Raw genomic sequence first — 25,245 nt, 5'->3', positions numbered from 1 at the left:
AAACACACATCTTTGGTTTCTGTTTAGCACTGGTATTCTGTTACAAAATTTAAAAATATTCTTACCTTTACAATCAGCACTAAGTTGTTCAATTAATAATATAACATTCTTATAGTTTGAGGGAGGCAAATCATAATCCTCTGTAGCTATGTCAGATGACTGAGTAAGATCATCAAGATAATCTGAAGACATCAATACTTTATCCTATAAAATACATAAAAGTATTGTAAAATAATAAAAACTTTTAAAAATAACAATGGCTAACATTTATGTAATACTAAGATTTTCATAGAAGTTTGTATACATTACCTCATGGCATCCTCACAACAAACCATTTTGTGAGATAAGTACTAATAATTATTTTACAAATTAATTAACAGGCTATATAAGAACAACTAGGTGATTTATCCAGAATCATACAATACAGCTAGCTAATAGCCCAAGGATGGATTCACAGGCCAATTATCTATCTAAAAGCTGAATTATTTAATAATCTTAAGAAAATAATCACAAATAGTCACAATATCTCTTATAAATAGTAAATGGTCTCAATTTTTATTTATATAATAAAATGGTTAGGGGGATGAAAGAAAATCTAGGAACATAATTAGCTTTCTAGCATTTACAACAGGCACATTTCACTATATTGTATCTATTTTGTATCCATTTTCAGATTAAATACTCATACTTTATAATGCAGAAAAGAGGTCCTACTTGTTCATTGAAACAGCCATTATTTTCTAAACAATTTATCTTTCTAGCATTTTTATAGTACCTTATTCTTCCCAGCCAATGTTTTCTTTGCAGACCTAAAGGAGAAATAATTCCTCTTAGTGTAAATATAGATAGATAAAATATACATCAAGTTTGTACTTATCTTAAGTGTTTCATTTGAAAATCATATGCTTTGTTCTTCTACTAGGTCTGTATACCAAATAGATCATAAAAAAGGGAAAAGGACCCAGATGAAGCAACCATTTTTGTAGTGGCAAGGAAATGGAAATCAAGTAGATACCCCTCGGTTGGGGAAGGGTTCATTAAGTTATGGCATATGAATTTACTAGAATATTATTGTTTTATAAGAAATGAGCAGGCTGATTTCAGAAAAGTTTGGAAAGTCTTATATGAACTGCTGCTGCTAAGTGAAGTGAACAGAACCAAGAGAACACTATACACAGTAACAACAAGATTATGTAATGATCAATTGAAATAGACTTGGCTCTTTTCAAAAATGAGGTGAACCAAAACAATTCCAATAGACTTGTGATAGAAAGTTGTCATCCACTTCCAGTCATAACTATGGCAATTAAATGTGTCTGAAAGCATAGTATTTTCACCTTTTTTTGTTATTTTTTACTTGCTTTTTTCCCCCCTGATTTTTTTTCTCTCTTGATATAGACTTTTTTTCCTTTGCACAGTACAGTGAATATGGAAGTATGTTTAGAAGAATCGCACAAAGTTAACCTGTATCAAATTGCTTGTTGTCTTGGGGAGGGGAAGAGGGGAAAAGAGGGAGAAAAATTTGGAACACAAGATTTTGTGAAGGTGAATGTTTAAAACTATCTTTGCATGTACTTGAAAAAATAAAATATTTTAAAATTAATTATTTTTAAAAAATCATATGCTTTTTAATGTTTCTAGTCAATTACATAAGACACAGAATATATAGCAGCATGTAATCTCATGGTCTTAACTTATAATAAATGTTTTATCTTTGCCTCCTGAAAAGTTTTTAAAACAAACAAATAATATTTATTTAAGTATCATTTGAATTTCTTCCATTAATAAAAAGGCTGAGGGATTACTTTCAAAATAAATGTGAGCCAAAAAATCAACATATGATGGAATACCAATGATTTTCAATTATTTATATTCCAAACTCTGTTAAGATTCTAAAATAACAAGAATTTGGACAGAACACTAAATAACTATTGTTAGTATGAACTGAATCATCAATTGAGTCAGCAATTTTTGATTGCATTCTAAGTGTTAGAAAGTATTATACATGGTAACCATCATAATCACAATTTTTAAAATTCAAGACATATGTATGTATATTCAATATACTATGTTATAAACTCTTAAGAGGTCAGATATTGTGTTATTCACCTTTCTTAGGGCCTGGAAAAATACTCTTCACATTGTATGTGATTACTGCTTTTTAAAAATAAGTTTACCAACACATTAGATATTGTGCACACTAATCTTAAGCATAGATTGTGCAAGAAATATGAGAGGATGTGCATATTACTATGACATTTTGAGAAGCTATGGTAATTCCCCCTAGAAAAATTACTCATGTTGATGAGATCATATAAAAATCCTCTGTAATTTAAATACGATTAAATAGAACAAAATTCAGAAAGAAATTCTATGAAACAGTGATGGCTCTTTCTAGGTATTTAAAAAAATAAGATATTCTAACATCAGTGACCTAATTAGAGAATATTCTATATAGGAGGAGAAAAAAAATTTAGAAGTGAATTATGGTGAATTGGAGATGATGAAAATGGGTTCTAGCACTATTCAGGGGCTTAATCAACTAAAATAATTGTAAATTAAACAGAATATATCTATTACTCAGCTATAGCCTAATCTTTGTCTCTACATCTATTGCCAAGTAGTTCCAGAAATATGATCTGTTTAATAAAAGCTTTTATAATAATGGCAGTTATTAGCAGAAGACTCTGTTGCATGCAAGAGAAATATAATATACATAAAATACACTTTACAAAGTACTTTCTTTACAACAATCCTGCTAATGACCCAAGTATTATCATTTTCATTTTACAAATGTGTGATATGTTCTAGGTTCCACTGCTAATGTTTATCTTGTGGACTGAATCTGGAGTTCAAACCCTGGCTCTGCCTCTTTCCACTCATATAAGTAACCTAAGGAAAACCTTAGGAAAATCTCATCTCTAAAAATGAAGGTTGGATTACATGACCCCGATAGTGCTTTCCAACTCTCAAAATATGCTAAAACAATAGAAGAGTAGAAATATCAGCTTTAATCTTTGGTTCCAAGGTTAGTATTACTAGTACTTAGGTATGTATGGTGAAAACCATATTCCTGTGGACTAATGTTGTTCCTGCTGTATTGTGTCATCACAATGAGTAAATTGGAGTGTATCATTGCAACTGGTTTGTTATGCTGGAAAAAACAGGAATTTCAAGTATCAAACAGTGGGAAGTAGTGTGGCATATATATAAAGGGGGAGTCCGGACCCCTTAGTTTTACCATAATAACTAGCATTCCTGACATTTGGAATCCAGTTACCTGAAGAGAAAAGTGCTATTGTGCATATGTCTCATGCCCCCGACTGTCAGAACAAACAATATCAGGACAACAGTCTTCTACAACTATCAAAAGTATATATACTTCTAACATATATATATTTATATGTATGTATATGTATATGTGTGTGTGTATATATATATATATATGTATGTATGTATATATATGTAGTAGTAGTTACCTTAATTCATAATGATCTGCTTCACTTAAACTGCTGTCATAGCTATGGTGTAGGATGCCAGATGAGGAATTCACCTTTTCAGAAGATGAAGTCATACCAGGATCCTTGACAATCCATTTATCATTTTGAGGCTTTTTTACATTTTTCCTATGCATGGCAAAAACATGGGGGAAATTTATTTTAAATACTTCATTTTAAGCTTCCTTAAATAAGACTTTGATCATATCATTCCCCAGATCATAAACCTTTAATGCCCCCCACTGTCTTTTATAGTGCATCAAATCTGCCCTGCCTAGCTGTGATACTCCTTGACATTCCAGCTTAGTTTCTTTATTCAAAAAAGGTTCTCCCACAACTCAGAATGCAGGGTCCTTCCAATGAGATTCACTTGTGTGACCTTAGGAAAACCACTAATCTAAATAAGGAGGCTGGATTACATGATCCTTCTAGTGTCTTTCAGTTCTCAATCAATGCTAGGACAGTAGGAGAGTGGAAACATCTTCTGACTCCAAGGTTGGCATTACTAGTGCTTAAGTTTGTATGATGAAAACCATATTCCTATGGACAATAGTGTCAATCCTGCTGTGTTCTGTCACCACTGCAAGTACATAGAAATGCATTATCACTGACTAGTTCATTATGTCTAGGAATGTTCTGCTTGTTTTTCTTCCTTTTTTTTTTTTTTTTTTTTTTTGATATACAATGTTCCCCATTTCTTGGCTACATTTTGGCTAAAAGACAAAACCGAGTAGTTGTGATTAGACAATTTGTATACAAAATATCAAGGATTTATCAAGGTAAGTTTAATATGAGCCAACAATGCCAAGATGAAGTCCAAAAAATTAATATGGTAATGTGCTGAGTTCTAAGAGGCATAGAATCCAAAAGGAGGCAGGTGATTATACTATGCCCTGGTTAGAACATATTCAAAGAATGTGTTCATTTCTGGAAGATATATTTTAGGAAGAAATTTAGCACTCAGAATTTATCGAGAGGAAAGAAAAAAGGATGGAGAGAAATAAGGATCTTGTCAAATAAGGAGCAACTGAAAATATTGCAGATGTTTACCCTAGAGAAGAGAAGATGAAAAACTGGAATATATGTATTAAGGGCTATTATATTGAATTGTTCTTACAAAGGGTAGGAACTAGAGTCAAGAGAAACACATTTAGGATTAATATATGAAAAACAAAAAACAATCAACTTCCAAACAATTAAGACTTATTTAAAGAGGAATGGACCAACTTAGAAATTAGCACATTCTTCTGTTGTATTTGTGTGTGTATGCATGCATGCATGCAAAACTAGTGAGCAATTAATAATCAGAAATGTGGGAAGATAGTTCTTTGATTTTGCTTGATTGGACCTCACAAATATACCAATTGCTCTGTTCATATACCTTTGCCTTCCTATTCTGATAAGTTATCAAAGAACAATTTTATTGGGAAAAAAACAAATAAACATGTAGCACATTATGTAATAATTCTTGATATCAATTTCTTCTAGCCCCTAACTTTATTCATAGATTTCACAGAATTTGAATAGAATGTTCTCTTGCAATTTACCATGCTTTTTTAGTCAAAATTCCAAAGAACAAAAATTTCTTTGATGCTTTAGAATTATTGTTCTCTCCCACTGCTAAAACATATACCGCAATGAGGTATTTTTACCTAATGGCAAGAAAAGTCCTAGATAAAACCAACATATTCACAACAAAATTTTTATAGTAACAGTTTTTGTATAGATAGTTATAGTATAGATAAAATAGCAGATCACTGACTGGGGAATGGCTAAACAAATTGTGGTCTGTTAATGTAATGGATTATTGTATTTGGTTAGAAATAATAATTATATAGAAGCATGAATATTTTTAATGAAAAATATAATTTGTAGCTTCAGCAACATAAATATTAAGGACAATAAAATAACTGAAACTGAATGCTGTGAAATTATAATGCTCAAGCTTGATGTAGATGAGAAAGTACCTTCTTCCACTTATGCAGGATAGAGGACTATCAGTGTGATACAGTGTAAATACTGATGTGGTGATTAGGGATATTTCTCTGGAAGGGTGAGGAGATATATATATATATTGGGAAATGAGGCTCATATATAAACAAAGTATTCTTTCTCTCAACTGTGCATAGCTTTACTGTCTCTTATAGTTAAATTTAATATGGTTACTTCCTATTAATCAAAGGAAAAGTAGACGACTTTCTGTCTGCATCCCGAGGTCAAAATGTATGAATATTGGCATTGAGGCAGGGAAAGATGCCCTTTTCAGTGACTATCCAATATGTTATGTTTGTATATTATTGTCATCTTGAACTTATGCTCAATAAGTTCAAGTTCAACATGAACTTATTTGCTCTTGAAATAAATTATGATAGATTTATTTAATGCTATTATTAAATTATCTATCATGTTAATAAAATAAATGGTGTTTTTTTTTTAACATTCTCTTGACTTTCTAAATGCCAATCCAGATTCCAACTCCTTTGAGTTGGAACTTTAGAGGTCTTCTAGTAAATACAATCCAAATCTTTACCATATTCCTGTGTGTGTGTGTGTGTGTGTGTGTGTGTTTAATCATCTTATGATCCTATGAATTTTTGGTAGCAGTTACCTGATTTTTGCTCTTTCTCAGCTTGTCCAAAACTCATGAGCACTAGTAGGTCTTGGGCTAATGTTACATGAGCCCTTTTCTTTCTATCTTTCTGCTAGTTCCCTTTTTTTTCCCCCCTATTCTGGAAGGACATTAAACCTTTCTCTTCTCAGCCCCATCCTTGTAGGAAAGAATTAGAATCCTCTTCCATGTGGCTCTTCAGTTCTGCCCTCTACCAACCTTCTCTGCTCCTAACCCTTCCCCTGCCCCAGCCATGATGGTAGGTTGGTGGGAAGTTCTTTTTTGTCTTTTGCATATCAGTAATTCAAATTGGGAGTTTCTTGAGAATATAGGTTGCCTGATTTTTTTTTTTTCAACCCTCACTTCTTGGCATATGATAAGAACTTAAATTGATTCATTCATGAACACTTCTACTGAAGGGAAATTTTCTAACTACTAAGACAATCCATCTGATTTTTTGGGTAGTTATAAACATTTTCATTTCTCATTGGGACTTATTTGGAAAATATCTTGCTTTGCTCTTTGCCACCCATATCTTATATTGCATGTTATTCTTCTGAATCTCATCAACGGCTACCTCCATAGACACTGATGAAACAGTTCCAAAAGAAAAAAAATACTGAAAGCAAAAGAGAAATACACACACACACACACACACACAAACACACACACACACACACACACACATACACACACACATTCGTAGGACTTTCTTGATAAAAAACAAGAAAATTCATAGTGAATCTGAATGCAGATTTTTAGAGCGAACTGAACTTACCATTAACATTAGTAATTGATAATAATACTCCAGTTAAATATTTTGACAAACTTACCCCTTTAGAAAATAGTGCACAGGTACTGAATTTTTCTTTGAAAAAGAAATGGTCTTTATTGGAATTTTTTCTCCAGGGATTTTATTTTCCTCATGTTTACCATGGTGATTGCTCTCCATAGAAAATAGCTCATTAACTTTGACAGTTGTTATACTTTCAGTTAACTTATCACCATCTTTTTCCTTCAATGTTTCCACTTCATTATGTTGATGCTTTTTCATTTTCTCTTTAACCTAAAAGGAATTCTTAATATTTAGCATAATTGTCACTTTATTTAAAAAATATTTATTTTCTTACTTAGGGACAAGTGGTAAACCTGTGATTTAAATAGTACAAGGAAATACCTGAAGAGAAAATCGCCTCTGCCAATGCAATTTAAAGAGTTGCAGAGTTGTCTAGAACAGAGATGTTAAATGACTTGCCTGTATATATGTCAGAAGCTCACTATCCATTATGCCATGAGGCCTTTCATTTTCCTACTTTTATTTTGAAATATCAACCTAAATATATTATTCTCAATTTTTTTTTGGAAGAAAAACTGTCATTTTAAAATAAATTTTGCTTGACAGAAGAAAAATTCACTCAACTTTCAAAATGATAGCCTGATTGTTATCGCATTTTGTTTTCTCATCCTTTTTTCATGTTCTTTAATTTCTGCCCTTTAACAAGCAGATAGGGACAAAGAGATACAATGGCACATATTCAGATTCATTTGCAGTCTTTTTTACATTTTCTACATTGATCCCACAATGAAAAAGCTGAGAACAGAAATAATTATCTTTCCTTATTTTCCACCATACAATGGGTATTTCCCATCCCATTTCTCATTTCTTATTCCTTACTGTGTAGTTAATGAAGAAAAAACTGAAGGTAGTCACTGAAATATAGGATCAGCCCTCATAACAACATAGGAAATTGAGTAGATTAAGTAGGATATAGGCATTGTGACTGCTACATTCTAGAAAATCAATGCTGTTCACTGTGCATATTCAAAGAAGTATAATCTTTTTTAATATGGGAAAAATCTTAGTCTAAATCTATCATTTTAAAGATAAAAATACATTTTTTTACCCAAACATTAAATAAACTTGGTTAAAATCATACTAATAAACTAGTGGCAGATTTTAGTGCACTGGGTGGATGTCCCCACATTTTATTCAGAAAATACCTTAAGAATAAAGTTGCATTATTTAGTTCTTTAAAAAAATGTATATATTTATATGTGTGTGTGTGTGTGTGTGTGTGTGTGTGTGTGTGTGTGAGAGAGAGAGAGAGAGAGAGAGAGAAGAGAGAGAGAGAGAGAGAGAGAGAGAGAGAGAGAGAGAGAGAGAGAGAGAGAGAAAGAGAGAGAGAGAATGAGAGAGAGAGCGAAAGAGGAGCAACATTGAGCTTGGTCAGAAGCTTTAGGCTTAAATAACATGTCACCATTTCCTAAAGTCATTTAAATTTTCTGAGCTTAAATATCCCTGACTTCTAAATATGGATCACACCTACTTTATAGGAATAGTAATGAAGATCAAGTGAGATAATGGATAATTTAAAAGTTATATAAAAATACAAATGGCTATTATTTTTTGTACAGAACCTATGATTTCATGAATATAGGTGTTATGCCACAGTTTTCTTTAATTCTCTAATTGTTCTATTACAGTTTCCCTGAATTGTTCTGCCTCAATGGCAACGCCCTTTCCTGACCATTAGAACTGATATAAATTAGGACAAAATAACTATCCCTGACTACTAGCATTCCATAAGGCCAGAAAATGAAGATGGTGACACCCTCTGACTCCTAGCCTCCCAAGTTATCAAGATTTACTTATTTACTCCCAACCTGTCAGAACCAAATTATGGTTCATTCCTAGAAGATCCCGCTCACCTGAGCTCTAACCTCACCTTGCTTTGTTCCACTGATCACTGGAGCCTTATAAGAATCCCTGGAATCCTTCACTCACTGCTGGATACTTTGAGACAAGAGTCTTATTCAGCCCTGGGGGCAACATGGATCCTTTTTTGCTCCCAGCAAAATCTCTCTCAAATAAAATATTAAAAACTCTCTAATCTCTATCTTGCCTCAGTTTCTCTGGCATTACAAATGAGTAATGAGTAAATGAGTAAACTCAATGTAGATTAGTCCTTGCTTCTAGTTTCAGGGTTGCCTGATTGAGGTCAATGAACTTCTCCAGGGCAACACAGTTAGTATGTGCCAAAAGCAAGACTTAATCCAGGAATAACTGAAGGAGCTTAGCTTTCTAACCACTATTCTCTGCTATATCTTGAATTATTATTGTGAAAGGATAATTATAAAGCAGCCAGGTGAATGCATGAATGAGCCAAGAGATCCAGGCCATGTAATGTAACCTCTCTGAATTTCATGTTTCCTCATTTATAAAATAAGTAGGTTTGACGTATTGACTGAAAAAGCCCCTTCCAAGAAATAAAATTCAATGATTAAATGAACTGTGCTAGTAGGATAGTATCTAAAGAAAGTCAATTATGCAAATACATCATGTCAGTCTTTTGCCATTATTTTTCCATCTTTTCTCACATTTTATGTTATTTTTGTGCTAAAATGATAAATATCTAGCAAATGAAAGTATTTTTTAAACAAGTAAATTAAAGAAGAGGGGCATTTAACTTGTATTCAGAAGATCTAGGCTTAGTCCCAACTCTGTCATTTATTAATCTGTCATTTTGTTTTGAAATGCAAAAAAATTAAAGTCTAATTATTTTAGCAAAATCAGTAAAAATGAATAAAGCAAATCATAATAAAAGTATTGATTGGACTATCAGATGGATTTATTAAGGAATTTCCCAATGTTAGCTTATATTTTCAGTATCTTGTCACATCTTATACTTGGTTAAGAAAATTAAAATGTCCATAAAAAGCAAAATTCTTTCATATATAAATTATAACAAGAATTTGAATAAAAAGAATCTGAGTTCATTACATTTCTTTGAGACCTGTGTACTAATTATCTTTAGGTAGGGGACAACTAAATGGTGAAGTAGACAGAGCACCAGCCCTAGAGTTAGGAAGACTTGACTTCAAATCTAACCTCACACACTTAATACTAACTGTGTGACCTTGGGAAAGTCACTTAACCCTGATTTCCTTGCCAAAAATTAAAAAAAAAAAAAAAAAAAAAAACAGAGTCTAATTATCTTTAAGCTTATCTTTCTTTTGGCTACCTAATATTTCAGTTTGCACATCTACTTTAGAAAGTTTCTTTTTTACTTGTCAAATATTATGGATCATATGGAATAATTCAAATCACCAAAATAAAACCATAAAAAGGCTTTCTGTATATTTTACATAATTCATTAAGGGATTCTATTACACATAGGAAGTACTTAAACGTAGCATTTTAATCATATGAAAACTCAATTACACAGGATGAAGAGAAAAAATACAATGTAGAATATGAGGCTATGAATCTGTAACTTTTTTGTAGTTATATTTTTTCTTTCTTCAAAATCAGAACTCTACTTACAACATTCCTAACTCATTTTTAAATCTTTTCATATCATGCTTTATTTCTTTATCCAGGTGCATTTTTAATATTTTGATGTTATGTGGAAGGGAATATCTCCAATTTCTTAGCTTGTTTGTAAAGTGTGTAGAGTGTATATGTAAGTGAAGATCACATCATTTTATTTGACTGATCTTCACTATATGTTCCAAATACATAGATCAAGAAAACAAGTTCATTATATATGGACAAAAATTTCATCCTCAATATACTTTGAGAGTTGAGAGTAAGCATACAGCTAGAGACATCCACTGTTAGGGTACATACTACCTTCTAAAGCATTTATGTTCTTCATTTCTCTAACAATTAATTAATAATTAATAGAATCATTTCACTTAACAGGAAGGGCTCAAAAGTAGATCATCACTACTTTTAATTGCATTTATGGCATTAATGCATCCTTGAGCTGAAATCTATTCATTCTAAAAAAGATTTCAATTAGCTGATTAATTGATCATTATAGTGTTATTTGGGCAATCCTCTGAGAAAAGTTCTACAAATAATTACTGAGGATAAGTTATACAGTAATAAATGTTTGACTTATAAAAAATCTCATTAGAATGATGATTTTAGCTGTTGTTTATAGGGCAGTGGTCTAATGAATAAAACTGTGTAGGCTAGACAACATATAGGATTGAAGGCCCTAGTTGTGAACTGGAACCTAGTTATTACAAAGATTGTGTGGGAGAATAAGACTAGGTGACCTGTATTTCTCTTGCCTCTTGACTGTGCAAGTTATACCAACTAAGTGAAACATGATCAAAAGATTCTCAAGATAAGATTCTAATTTATAGAGAATATCTGAATCCATAGGTTCCAGGATTTCTCTACTTTCTTTTAAGAAAGACATTGCTGGAAGGCTCTAGTATTTGGGGCATCCTGACACTATCCCTATTTCATTCAAGTTATATGAGTAGGATTAGCATGACAAGGCACTGAAACTAATTTGCACATTGGAATAAAGAATCTTTATCCAAAATCTTTGAGTAGTTAGGAGTTTTACTAAGGAGTTTCCTTGGAATTAGAAAAAGGATGAAAGTTGTTGATTCCTAGGGAAATTCTAGCCTAAGTAATCAAATAGTACATGCATGCTTTCAGAAATTTTCTAAAGAGGGAAATTTTCTAAAGCTCATTTTTAAAAAAGTTATTATTAGACAACTTATAAGTTTCCCTTTTTTAAAGAAATTTTAATGAAATTCAATACTATTTAATAAAAAAATAATAATTTAATAAATAAATAAATTTAATAATAAATACTAAAAGCAAAATACTATTGAAATGTTAAAAAAAAGAAAGAAATTACTTTCAAAAAATGAAGGTAAACAATAGGGGTTATTTGTTTCCCTTTTTCTCATATTCAATATAAAATCAACATATAATTTAAAGATAAAGATTTTGACTGAAGCAATTACCATTGGTATATAAAGAAACACAGCCACACTACTTTCTATAACCTAATAGTTACAGCTTGCCAATTCCCCTTTGGTTCTTTGCAAGTTTCCATGTGCATAGAATTAAGAAGGGAGCTAGGCTATACTCTTATTTGTCAGTACACTAAAGAATAAAAGATTAGAAAGAAGACTAAATGTATAGAATGTCAAAGACACAATGTGCCTAGATTTTAACAATCATTTGAAAAAGTTTTTCACTAGACTTTTGTGGACCAGAAGAAAAATGTAGACTGTATTAAAGGAAAATTTGATAAGTGTGGAGCAGCTTCATTGTAAAGACTCAAAGAATATTAATTCAGGCTGGAGGACAGTAGGTAGCTTTATCTTCAGTGCTTATTCTATTCAACATTTTGATGTTGATGAGGGTGAAGTGATTATTTGTAGATGGCATGGAATTGCAAAAGGTTGCTGATAGTCACAGGACAGAGATTCCCAAGGATCTTCATAGATTAGAACAATGGGCTGGTGGCTAACAAGATGCAATTTAAAGGGGATAAATGTAAAATATTGACCTTGGATTAAAAAAAAAAAATCACCTAAATATATACACAATGGCCAAAGCAGTTTTTCATAGAAGTTCATGAGAGAAAGACCTAGAAGTATTTATTAATGGGCTATAAGTTTAATATGATGTGGCTACAAGATCTTTTCAGCAAAGATAGTATAGCATCCTTAGTGAGATATATCAGTCCTCTACTCTGTCTTAGTCAGAACACATGTATTATCATGCTTAGAATAGGACACTGGAAAAATGCAGTTTGGATGACCTAAAAGAGGCCTTATAAGTCATCCAATGATGCATATCATAGAAAGGTTTCCTAAGCAAGTGGGGATGTCTAGCCTATAAGAGTAGATTTAAGGGATGCCAGAATAATAGAGGTTAAATAGTTAGGGGATTAGAATGCAGAAGAGTTTGATTTGTTCAAAATGATTCTTTAAGTCAGGATCACAAGTCCTGGTTATACGTTATGAGAGAATAAATTATAGCTTAACATGAAGAAAACATCCCCAACAATTAGAGCTATTGATATATACAATGGGCCATAACATTTGGGTAATAACTTTTCAGTTACAGGTTTTCAACTACTTTTGGGAAATACTACAGTCAGTATACATTATTTGGGGTTAAGGATAGACTAGATTACTTGGATCATTAATGGCATTTTTAATGCCATACCTTAACATCTTAATACATTAATAGAATTTAATGTACTTGTCTAAAATGACATAATTTCCAGATAATAATATTCCAGGTTATTATCTTGCCTTTAGAAATTAATAATTTTAGCATGACTTTAAGAAAAAATCAGGACTAGGATATTCTTTCATCCATATCCATAGCCATGGCAATTCTATTATCACAATTATTTTGCCTACAAAGAGCAAAGTATGATCCAACATTTTAAATCAATGTCTTATCAGTAAACAACTTATAAAAATGCTAGCATAAACACTATCCAGGAACTCTTCCTTTACTCTATTATTACACAACTAGGGTTGAAGTTTTGGGGCTGGTCTCTGTATCTCCAAAGAAAATTTTAGTTCGTCAAATAAGGCAAAAATGCATTTAAAAGTACACTGAGTTCTGAAAAACTTTCAATAAAATTAATATGAATGGCACTTTAACTGAAATATCAAAATTCCAATATCAATTTTCCATACCTGTTTCTGATCACTTTTATCAAAACATTCTTGGCTTCCCTCTGACAATTCTTTAAATTCTAATTCTTGTGTTGAATCTAAATTGATATTTAAGTAAAATTTTATTTTAGTTAAGAGTTATCATAAGAGTTAAATTCTACCCTATTAATAGAAATGGCATTCATGACAGCTATAATTTATCTATTATAATCTATTTTGAGATAAAATATAAAATGCAACAAATGTCAACTTTACTAATTATGCATTTTGCTGATTATTTTGTAATTACAAACTACTTCTACATTCTAAGTTTCTTATAAGATACTCATTTCACAGGAACAAATCACAGGAAGCTAATAAAGATTTATGTATATAATTAATCTAGCTGAAACTACTGCATTTGAAAATTAAAAATAAACTAAGAGATAAATGTCTGTGCCTGATCAATTTATCAGTTAGTTTAGCAGTAACGAATAAAGTGGATTAATGGACTTTCTCAATGACCAAAGACCAGAAGGTAGAGATTAATAGCCTTAATATAGTTTTAGATAGTACATGAGAACAAAGAATAGAGTTGGGGAGGTGGGAAAAAGCAATGAGATAAATTAAAGAGTAGAAAGCATCATGAGGATGGGAATTGGAAATTGGGAGTCAGGGTTTAGCAACAACCTCTTCCTTCTCTCTTGTGAGTAAAATGATCATTGTTTGAGCCCAGTGGATTAGACTTCTTTGGATAATACAAGTCATTCCCCAATTGATAAATGGTCAAAAGATATGAACATAATTTGAAGATAAAGAAATTAAAGCCATCTATAATCATGTGAAAAAAATGCTCTAAAAATTATTCATTAGAGAAATGCAAATTAAAACAACTCTGAGAAACCATTTCATACCTCTCAGATTGGCTAACATGACAGGAAAAGATAATGAAAAATGTTAGAAGAGATGTGGGAAAACTGGGACACTAAGCCATTGCTGGTGGAATTGTGAACTGATCCAAACATTCTGGAGAGCAATTTAAAACTATGCTCAAAGGTGTTATCAAACTGTGCATACCCTTTGACCCAACATTGCCACTACTGTATCTGCATTCCAAAGAAATCATAAAGGAAGGAAAAGAACCCACATGTGCAAAAGTATTTTAGCAACTCTTTTAGTGGTGGCAAAGAACTGGAAAATGAATAGAGGCCCATCAATTGGGGAATGGCTGAATAAATTATGGTATTCTATTCTATTAAAAATGGTAAACAGGGAGACCTGGAAAGATTTACATGAACTGATGCTGAATGAAACAAGAAGAACCAGGAATACATTGTACACAGTAATAGCAAGAATATATGATGATCAACCATGAAAGATTTGGTTCTGTTCAGGATTACCTAGACAATCCCAAAAAATTCTGGATGGAAAACATCATCTACATTCAGAAAGCTTACTGTAAAAAAAAAAAAAAAGAAAAAGAAAAAGAAAAAAGCTGTAGAAAGCTGAATGTAAATCAATACATGCTATGTTCATTCCCTGCCTCCTTCCCCCTTTCTTCTGCCTTATTTTTCTCTTGTGATTTTTCCCTTTTGCCCTGGTTTTTCTCTCCCAATATGATTCACAAGGAAATATGTTTTTAAAAAGTGAATTTTCATATATATATGCAACAAAATAAATAATTTAAAAAAAAAAAAAAGACCAAATCAATCTGATCGTTTCAAAACACAGAGAGAACAAAATCTAAATCTTAATATGTGAAACCACTGTCCAGGACAGTCTCAAAAAAAACCTGGGAAATAAAAGTAAATGAGATCTATATCCTTCAGGAACTCTATAAGCTACTCTGATTAGGCCAAGAAACATGTAAACAAGATATGCAGAAAATATTCCAGCAGTTAATTTGAAATTCACTATAAAATTTTTAGTTATCAGAGCTACATAAGATTATGACAACATAGAGATTTAGAGGTGAAAGATTAACAGAACTTTTAAAGATCAGTAAGAGACAATTATATGTGCCACTAGTCAAACCAATGTATTGAAACAAAACCAGCATTACATTAATACAATTATCTTAATTTATGTATTTTCTAATAATATTATTTTTTAAAATTCCATGGTATATGTAATTGCATTTCATTCAAATCAATGATGTATGAAAGAGGGAAACATACAAGAATATACAATAAACTTTTAATTTTCTGGGTCTTTAAAGTTTTTCCAGTCTTTTATTTAATCATGCCATCTTCTCAAGTTACTGTCCAATATCTCTCCTCCTTTTCAACATCTAATTACTAGTTATGTATAAACTTTCAAACCCTTTTATCAGGCTTTAGGCCTAATCCTACTCAAATTGCTTATTCTAATTTAATTAATGGTATTTTATTTGCTATATTTGATACTTTTTCTCAGTCTTCATTTTTCTTGATCTTATATAGCCTCAGATCAATATTGCCTCACTATAAAAATTTTTTCTGGTAAGTCTTTGTTGTTGATCTCATTCCATTCTTATAATTTCATTGGGAAATACCCAGAACAGGTCATACCAGACTATCTTCACATTTTGACAGGATTACTAGACTGACTGATCTCCCCATCATTATAGCTTACCTAAATTTCAGCAAAATATTTGATACATTATTTTATCTTTGTGGACAAAATGACAAAAACAAGCATAAATACAAATAGACGAAGTAGGGATTCCTAAATATTTGACAGAATTTTTGTATTTTGTTGGATTATATGTTCAATATCAATTAATATAGCTGTCATAAAGGCTAGAGCATATTTTTTTAAATTTCATTAAAAAGGATATAATGTGCAGAGGCAAGGAGATGTTAAGTCTGTCTGACTTCTGCTTTTGTCAGTTAACAAATGGATATTGTGCTTCTTTTTTGGACACCACATTGTAGGACTGGCCTAGATCTTTCAGCCTGCATGTTCTCCTGGACCTTGAAATTCAATACAAACAAGCCTAAATTCATCATTTCCTTTCTTCTTCTCTCCCATCTCATTCCATTAATATTTTTATTTTTTTAAAAAATAAGCCATCTTCTCAGTCATCTGGGCCTACATTTTTGACATTTCTTATCTAGGCATACAAAAAGCATATACATATCCAAAAGTTGCTAAATCTCATTAATTCTACTTCCACAACATCTGTCATCATCTTTTTTTTTTTTTTTTTAATATTCCCAAATCCACCCTCCCACTTCATGGCTTCATAAACTTTTATCTGAATTTTTGCAATAAATTACTAACTGATCTTTTCATCTCTGATTCCTACCTTTTCTGGTTCATTCTACACAAAGCTCTCAACTAATCCTTCAAGGCACACTTAACTTAGCCCATTCTCCTGTTTTATAAGTCTTCTGTGGAACCCTACTGCCTCAGTGTGGGAGACATCAGTTATGAAACCTTACTTCTACAATCATTAATTACCCTTTCATGCTCTTTCTCATTCCTTAATTTTCTCAGAACACTTTTATCTCTCCACTTTGCCTTCTTTACTTTAGACCTTTCAAACTTTCAGTTTATAAGCTGTATCCCTTCGCAAAAAGTAAATTCCTTGAGGCAAAGAACTGTTTGTTTTTATCTTTGTATCCTAAAGGCAAACAGCAGGCATTTGATAAGCAATTGAGATGTGATAGTTTGTTAACATATATTAACTTGAATTGGGAAAGAACACATTATTAGATTTATATGCCTTCTGGCAATATAGAAAAGAGCCAAGAAATATAAAAATAAAACATGAAATAAATGTTCAGTACACAAAATAAAAACCTGAAGACTATAGAACACATTGTCTATTAGGTATGTGATTTTTTTTTTTTAATTCACTTATACTAGTAAAGAAGGGAAAACAAAGAAAATACCATCTATGTTATCTGCATCTTTTAAACCAAATTCTCCCATTAAATGCAGAATACAAGGAAGGAAAAGAAAAACAAGAAATATGAATGCTGAAAAATCAAAAGTATTTAAATTATACTTCTTTTCTTCCTAAATTGTAGAATTATAAAACATACCTGACTTTTGTTTTTCCTTAACTTCCTTTTCTATTTCTTGGTTTGTGAAAGAATCTTTGATTTCCAGAGTAGGTTGAATGGGCTATGAAATAAAATATTTAACAAGATAATTATATTGAAAGTTTTTAGTACATATCAGATAATAAATTAAAACTATCCATATTATTACCTTCCAAACAGAATTTCCCTGAGACTGATCTGAAAAAAGAATAAAAGTTTCATTTTCAATTGTAATTAAACAGTATAATTCAATCACAACTTCATGCAAAACGAATAGTTTGTTATATCCCATTGTAGGATTTAAAGAATGTTTTAATTTGTTATAATGCTTATGGCATTAGTCTAATAGTAATTAGAATCAGTGATTACTTGAAATAAACAAAAATATACTGTTGACTCAATAGGCAATTTACATTCCAAATAGATCAGATGTCAATGGACTCAAATATATATATATATATATATATATATATATATATATATATATATATATATATATATATATATATATACACATATACAAATATATAAACATACTCATCAATGACACACATATAAGTTATCATTTTAAAGGGACAGATACTCAAGTTCCAGAAAAGGCTAATTACAAACTTGATTCTGTAATGTAACAACATATCTTCCAAGTAATGAGATTAATGCAATTATACTACAAGTGCTCATAGTGTAGATGATTCCTTACTCAGTTATATTGCAAAATCAGTCAATTTGTAAACAGGAAATATAAAGAAGAGTTAAAAACAATCTAGAAAACACATTCTTATCACAGAACTAAATGGCTAGAAACAATGTACATCCACTTGGATGTACACTTCCAGAAGAGTTAACATCTTTTTCCATACTTGCATTCCCTACTGGCAAACCTATACTACTGTGAATTTATCCATCTTAATGTTTCATGAATCTAAGAAATTATGTCAAAACCTTTCAATTTTGCAAGTAATTTTAAAAAGACAAAATGGTTTTAATTATCAATTACTAATTTTTTTTATGCCACAATTCCTTTTTATTGTTCTGCCTCAGTTTCCCTAAATTGTCCTGCCTAGGTTTCCCTAAATTGTTTGGCCTCAATTCCTATTTGTTCCTGCAACACTATCCCTCCCTCTTAATCATGATGATCTAGATAAGGAGAAAGACGTTCTATCTTAGGCATCTTCAGAATGTTAAGTGCCTCTCCCCATCCCAATTTATCAGAATATCCGGGTGCCACCCCCCATTCTGTCATTGTTCTTCTTTATACCAACTTATCAGAATGTTAGCTGCTTCCTGGCACTCTGTCATAAGTTTCTGCTCTCAATACTCTGACTCAGCCCCTGCCTCGATCTACCCCGTAGCTGAGCCGTGTATGTGGAGGGGGAGGGAGATGTGTATATGTCATTAAGAACTCACATTAGTTGCTGGATGCTTTGGACATCAATCCTGGGGGCAGCATGTCCCCAGCACAATCTCTCCCTTTCAAATAAAATATTAAAAACTCTCTAATTTCTTTCTTGCCTCAGTTTCTCCAGCATTACAATTTGATGTTATTCATATCTAAAAATCTTTTCAACATAATATAATTTAACATTAATGGAAAACGAGGCTAATGTAATAGATATTGACAATAAATCTTGGAAAATAAAATTTAAAGTTGTGAGAAACATAACTTATTTTGTAGTATTATTAATTTGCTATACATCAGTCCAAAAAATCTTAATTGTTTACTACACTAAATTATAAAATTAGGTTTAGTATATGTGAGTCCACCCAAGTATCAAGAAATTGAAACAAGTTTTAAAATAGGTACTTCCTCCAAAACATCACGAATCAAATTGCTTTACCTCTTATTCCATTTGCATCAGTAATATAAACATTTAAACTAACTTCTGCGAAAAATATTTTTACTCACTCAAGTGGGCTAAAAAAGACTTTATTCTCCTTCTATATAGAGGATAGACAAATTGCCTAATATGTTTCTAACCTTAGTTCTCCCCCCCCCCCCACCTACTTATGCTGGCAGCATTTTTTCATTGGGGAAGAAAATACTCCAATAGTTATGGACAACTGAAATATGTGTATTTAATTTCTAAAAGATAGCCTGAATGGATCCAGGGCAGAACACATGCAGAAAAACTTACGGAACAGTTTGGCTGAAAATGATCTTGAAGACAAATAGGATGAGCAAAGGCTGGAGAGGTAGGGCCTTGAAAGTCAGCACTTCTTCATCCCTAAATGTTTGCTTCAAGTAATCCACCCCCTCTTACCCCTTAGCCCCAGCTACTGTAAAAAAAATTTTTTTCATTTTGTATTTTATGCTATAGCCACCTAATTTTATCATTCTTAGACTATCTGTTCAATCACATGCAACAAAGTAGACCAAAAAAGAATTCCCAGTCTATACTGAGGCCCTCATACCCTTTATGAAAGCCAAGGAATCTTTGGTTGTTTTCTCTTTTTTATTTCAATACAGCTGTCTTCTTCTATTATCTATATTTCTGAGTTTCTGTTGCCTACTTTTTTTTTTTTTCTGTCACCATTTATTATCATCACCCTACAGAATCACTTATCTTACAAGGGAACATAAACCAAATAATCTAGGTTTTAGTAAGCAGATACTTTTGATTTTTTTTAAATGAAATTTATAACACATTTTCTTCAGTTTGCATTTTATCTAACAGACACAGGGAATAAATAAACTGAAGTTTTCAGAGTCTGGGGATGAGAGAAACCAATGAAGTTTGAGAGGCAACTCGGGAATGAGAAAGGCCTCAGCTTGAGTCCTTTTGAACCACACTGGCTTTGTGATTATGAAACTCTGGACAACAAGTCTCTGAGACCCTGTTTTAGAGATGCTAACCTGCATTGGTAAAGGGAGTTATATCATACCAATGGAATTACAGGTCTAGTCTCTATCAACAAAAAGAATTATGTGACATGGGTTTATATCATAGAGAAAGTCATCTGCATAAGCAACTAATTAAACTGAAAATGAGCTCATTCTTTTCCCTAAGACTTAACAACCAAGCAAAGGCTGGGTGAGTATAAACAGAGACAAGTACTAGAGCTTATCTGTCACCCAACATCAAACATTTCTTTTCTCTTTTCCACTGAACTCTTGCATTCTCTTTCCAATACCTCTTCTTATTTTCTCCTATGATATTCCTTTTTAAAATCTCTCCCTTTTCTGATTTTGCTCAGGCAAGCCTTCAGTGATACTGCTTAGCACTGTTGTAGCATTGAGACTTTATATACTTTCTAATCTTGTACATGTTTTATAACATTTTCTTCCAGCCCTCCATCCTCAAATCCCAGTTTTTCTCAACTCCTTGAGACTATTTTTCTTTAAAAAAAAACAAAAAAAAAACTTCTATTTATATGATATAATCTTACCTTCAAGTTGTCCCATTGAAATACTGTCTTTTTTTGTTTGATTTGTGGATGCAAGCATATCCGTAGTAGGTTCTTTGGGGAGACTTTCAGAGATAGACTTATCAAATGAAAAGATCAACAAAATGATTAGTAAGCCCACCAATGAAAGAAGTCCTCAATGTTTTATACTGGTAAATTGTGAAGAATTTCCACTTATAGAGTTCTACAGAAAATAAAAAATGTTTTTGTGAAACATTTTCTTGAAAAGAACAACCTCATGCTCACACTTTTCAAGTTTACTTTACTCTTTTGTTTTAGATGAGATAACTGGTAAACGTTTACTGCCTCAGTTTATAATTGTTCTGCTCAACCACCCCTCTCTCCTAATCATAATGATCTAAATAAGGAGAAAGACCTTCTATTTTAGGCATCATCAGAATGTTGGATGCCTCTCCTCATTCTGTAATCCCAATTATCAGATGTCCCCATGCCTCCCCTCACCTTGTCAGAAGCAGATTGTTAGTCCCTTGTTCCCACTCTCAGTGCTCTGACTCCACCCCTGCCTCCTTCTATCCTGTATCTGACCCACATGTATATAGTCATTGAGAACTCACATTGTTTCCTGGATTCTTGGAGATGATAGTCTCATTCAGCCCTGGGACCAAACCATAGATCCATTTGGTCCCAGTAAATCTCTCCCTTTCAAATAAATTATTAAATACTCTCTAATCTCTATCTTGCCTCAATTTCTCTGGCTTCCCACCAAGATATTAGAAAATAAGAGCAGAGAGAATAGAAACATTAGGGTCTCTGCCTTGGGCTTCAGGACAGCTGGGGATCTGGGTTCTTTGCTTGGAGAGGAAGGCCCTCTGCATTTTTTTCCAGAGCCTCCAGGAAGAAGCAATTTCCAGCCACAACTGTGCCTGTAGGTGGACATCTCCATTTGGCTAAGGGAGAATCTGGTTTAAACCCGCTGCAGGTTAAGTTTTCTATTTGGTCTGATTGCTAATAAATCTGGTCTCTTGAAAAATTTGGGCTGATGAGCCATACAACTCTGGGAAGTGCCAATTGGACAGTAAGTGGCACTATCTGGTTCTAAGTACCTTTTGGTACTATCTGGTTTTAATCTGGGCATTCTCTGTGAAGGCAGAGAAATGCACCAAACTAGGGCTTGGAAAAAAAGCTCCATTTGGATTCTGGGAGGGAAGACTCTTGAGCTGCAACAACTTCCCCCAGGGCTATTCTAAGGTTTCCAGATAGCCTCTGATCTGTGTGTAAATGTTTTGTTTATGTTATAACTGTACAGTCTATGTCTGTATGTTCTGTGTGACTTGTCTGTTTGGTTGTTTAAAGAGCTCTGCTAAAAAGTTTAAGAACAATGATTAGGAATTGGTTATTTCAAGATTGCAACTGTAAAATTTGCTTGTGATAAGTATTTTAAAACTGGCAATAGGGTTTTTCCTTGAAGTAGTTTAAAATTCAGGCTTGGCTTGGGTTTGGGCTAGCCTAGAAAAGGCCTCTGGAAAACAAAGGAGTTTATGCTAATTGCTTTGAACTCTGGCTGGAGAAAACATGTGATTAGGAATTTTAGGATGATTCTGAAATTGTGGAAAATAATTTTACTGTTGCCTTTGCGTGCCAGATTTGTTCTGAGTATTCTTTTGGGCAGCTTTAAAATTGTGGGAAATAATTTTACTGTTGCCCATGCAGGCTAGATTTAGTTATCTCTGAGTGTAAGATCTTAATTTGTTGAAGTGAAGTTCTGTTACCTTACCTGAAAGGGGTCACGTGCCTCTTTATTAGGTAAAGAAGGGTCTGACTTTTCTGAAGGCCAAAGTTTTTCTCTGGCCAAAGTTGGAGCTTAGAAGAAGTCCATTGGGAATAATGGTCATGTGGGGTATGGGGGAGGGGAAGGGGGAACAAAACTATGCTGTTTAGTGAAATTCATTATTTGAAATATCATAGGAAAAGCAGTTTTATATATTATTGGGAATTTAAAGCTGTATTTGATTAAAATATAGGTTATTAAAACAAAATACCAGTAGCTTACCTTGGGAGGTCATGTTTGTATCTCCCTACTTAGATGGTATGTTGTTTTCTAGAAGTATTGGGTAATTTGCAGACTATGACTTATGCCTTAAGAAATTTGTCAGCTCTGTTGGGTATATGTATAAGTTTTATGAAATTATGAATTACTTGAAATAACTTGTGAATTTACTGAAAACAAATTTATTATTGTTATCAATGAGATTATGGCATTTCTAAAAATTTCTAAAATAATTTTAAGAACCTCTTGGATTCTTTTATGTGATATGGGGATATTCTGTATCCTAAGGTCATTTAAAGAGCCGCTGAAAATAATATTTTTTTGTCCTTTTGAAAATGTTTCTGTTATGGACAATATGTAATGTGGGATATTTATCTATGTATTGGGTACTTTTAAAAGCAAACTGATTTGTATGTATAATGTTCACTTATGGAAACATCTACTTAAATATGAAAGTGAACTTACTGAGATAAATTCTGTTATAAATATAAGGTTATGGTAAGTATCTGTTTAGGATTTATCTGAAATTTTGGTTAATGGAATTTGTTGATGGAAGTAAAATTTCTTGGGCTTACAGTTAATGCTATTTGGGAGTTTTAAAGCTCCACCCTCTGACAGTTAGTGGACAATTAACTGAAGAAAAAAATTAATTAAAGCTATTTTATCCTGTTTTGCTGAAAGTTAAGTTTAAACTGCTTATGTTATATTATAGTTGTGTCCCTGCATTTTTTTCCTCCTGTGACTGATTTCTATGATCAGAGCAATGGTCAATAGAAATCATTAATGCAATTCAATATGTCATACCTTGCTATTTCCAGTCTGGTTATATGTAATCATTATATCCTAAATACTTGGGCAAATAAGTATTTAGTCTGATCATTTATCTGTTATTGAATATTGTGTCTGGATATTTAAGGTTTTTTTTTTTTTAAGGTTTCTAACTAATGAAAGGACAAAAGCTTAACTGCCATTTTATCTATTGGAATATAGCTGACAGCTGTTTGCCTGTCCTGTGAATAAAATCTATTAAGCTGCTGGCCAATTCATACTGGCCCCTTCACATTTTGTATCAGTCTGTTCTGACCTTTATTTGTTAAGATTTGTATTTATTGTTCTGGATTTTGGACAACTTACAGGTATTGACTTGCTTCTGAAACATGGATCAGCCCATCTGAAGCTTTGGTAGCAAGCAGCATGGCCACACCCATCCCCTCCCTGGACTGAGCATCCGAGACCATACTCATCAGGAAGCAGTGTATGAGAAACCACTGTTCTTGATATAATTTGGACTGATATTGGGATAAGTAGTTGAATTATTGTTAAATTTTTAACTGTATTACTGTGTTTAAGATTTGTTAAAACTGGAATTTGTTAAAACTCTGTTAACTATTGCTATATGTTTGAGGGATTTTTAGGAAACTTACTATACTAGTCTGTTATGTATAAAAGTTTTGATTCACTCTTGGGATTTATATGTGGAATGGTTATTTGATAATTCCTTTCCATGAGAAAAAAAGGGAGGAAGAAACTGGTTAGGAAAGTGGGAAAACTGATGTATTTTTCTTAGGCACTTCTGCCCCACCCCCTATCTCATTAGTTAAGATTGAGTTGGAAATTATTTAAATAGTCCTTTTCATTTTTAATCCTTGCTTAAAATTTACTGGACTATGATTTGCTGGTTATGTTTTAACTTTGAAATCCCTTATTCTGTTGTAATTGCCCTGGAAGACTTAGTTTTGGGGATTATTTTTTAAGAAACAACCAGAAATCAGACACCTGTCCTGGGACTGGCAGTCTCTCTGATCTGTTTCTCCACTCCTGTAACTCCAGTTCCTTAATTAGTATTTCAACATTCTCAAAAGACCTTGCAGTTTAGTATCAGGCCTCTAATAATTCAGGGTTGCCTGCCTTGGTCTAACTGCATAATCTACTCAGAAATCTGGATCCTGGTAGCAGCTCCTGTTCTATCAGAGGGGACAGGTGGAGCTACTCCAGGCCCCACTTGTTCCCTCTTTTGGAATCCCTGATGGACTTGGAGTAGCTCCCCAACTGCAGAGGATCTGCTATTTCTGCAATAGGGAGGCCTGTGTGTTTCCCTAAATAAGGAAAGCTGGTTTTATGCTAATAACTCTGGGATTATCAGGCTTTTCTCTAGTTTTATTTTGGTTTATTTGCTTTACAGAAGGTTGGTCAAAATTATGGTGTTAAGATTTTCTAGAGGAAGGTAATTCAATGATTTGAATATTCAAAAGAGAGAGAGTA

At 32.5% G+C, this 25,245-nt stretch overlaps 1 protein-coding gene across 1 annotated transcript in view; it reads right to left on the bottom strand.

The window, feature by feature from the left end:
- Positions 1-25,245, bottom strand: part of LOC141543252 (ankyrin repeat domain-containing protein 26-like) — a 98,324-nt gene that overhangs the window by 47,409 nt on the left and 25,670 nt on the right. Inside the window, exons 7-14 of the mRNA XM_074268192.1 lie at positions 20,958-21,054; positions 17,740-17,768; positions 17,571-17,652; positions 13,582-13,658; positions 6,939-7,171; positions 3,480-3,626; positions 776-809; positions 66-204 (exon numbers count right to left, since the gene is read on the bottom strand). Coding sequence (XP_074124293.1) covers positions 66-204; positions 776-809; positions 3,480-3,626; positions 6,939-7,171; positions 13,582-13,658; positions 17,571-17,652; positions 17,740-17,768; positions 20,958-21,054 — 838 coding nt within the window. The remainder of the gene's footprint in view (positions 1-65; positions 205-775; positions 810-3,479; positions 3,627-6,938; positions 7,172-13,581; positions 13,659-17,570; positions 17,653-17,739; positions 17,769-20,957; positions 21,055-25,245) is intronic.

Source organism: Sminthopsis crassicaudata, chromosome 5, assembly GCF_048593235.1.
Source record: "Sminthopsis crassicaudata isolate SCR6 chromosome 5, ASM4859323v1, whole genome shotgun sequence".
NCBI lineage: Eukaryota > Metazoa > Chordata > Mammalia > Dasyuromorphia > Dasyuridae > Sminthopsis > Sminthopsis crassicaudata.
The sequence above is the reverse complement of the archived record's forward strand: the minus strand, read 5'-3'. Positions and strand labels throughout refer to the sequence as shown.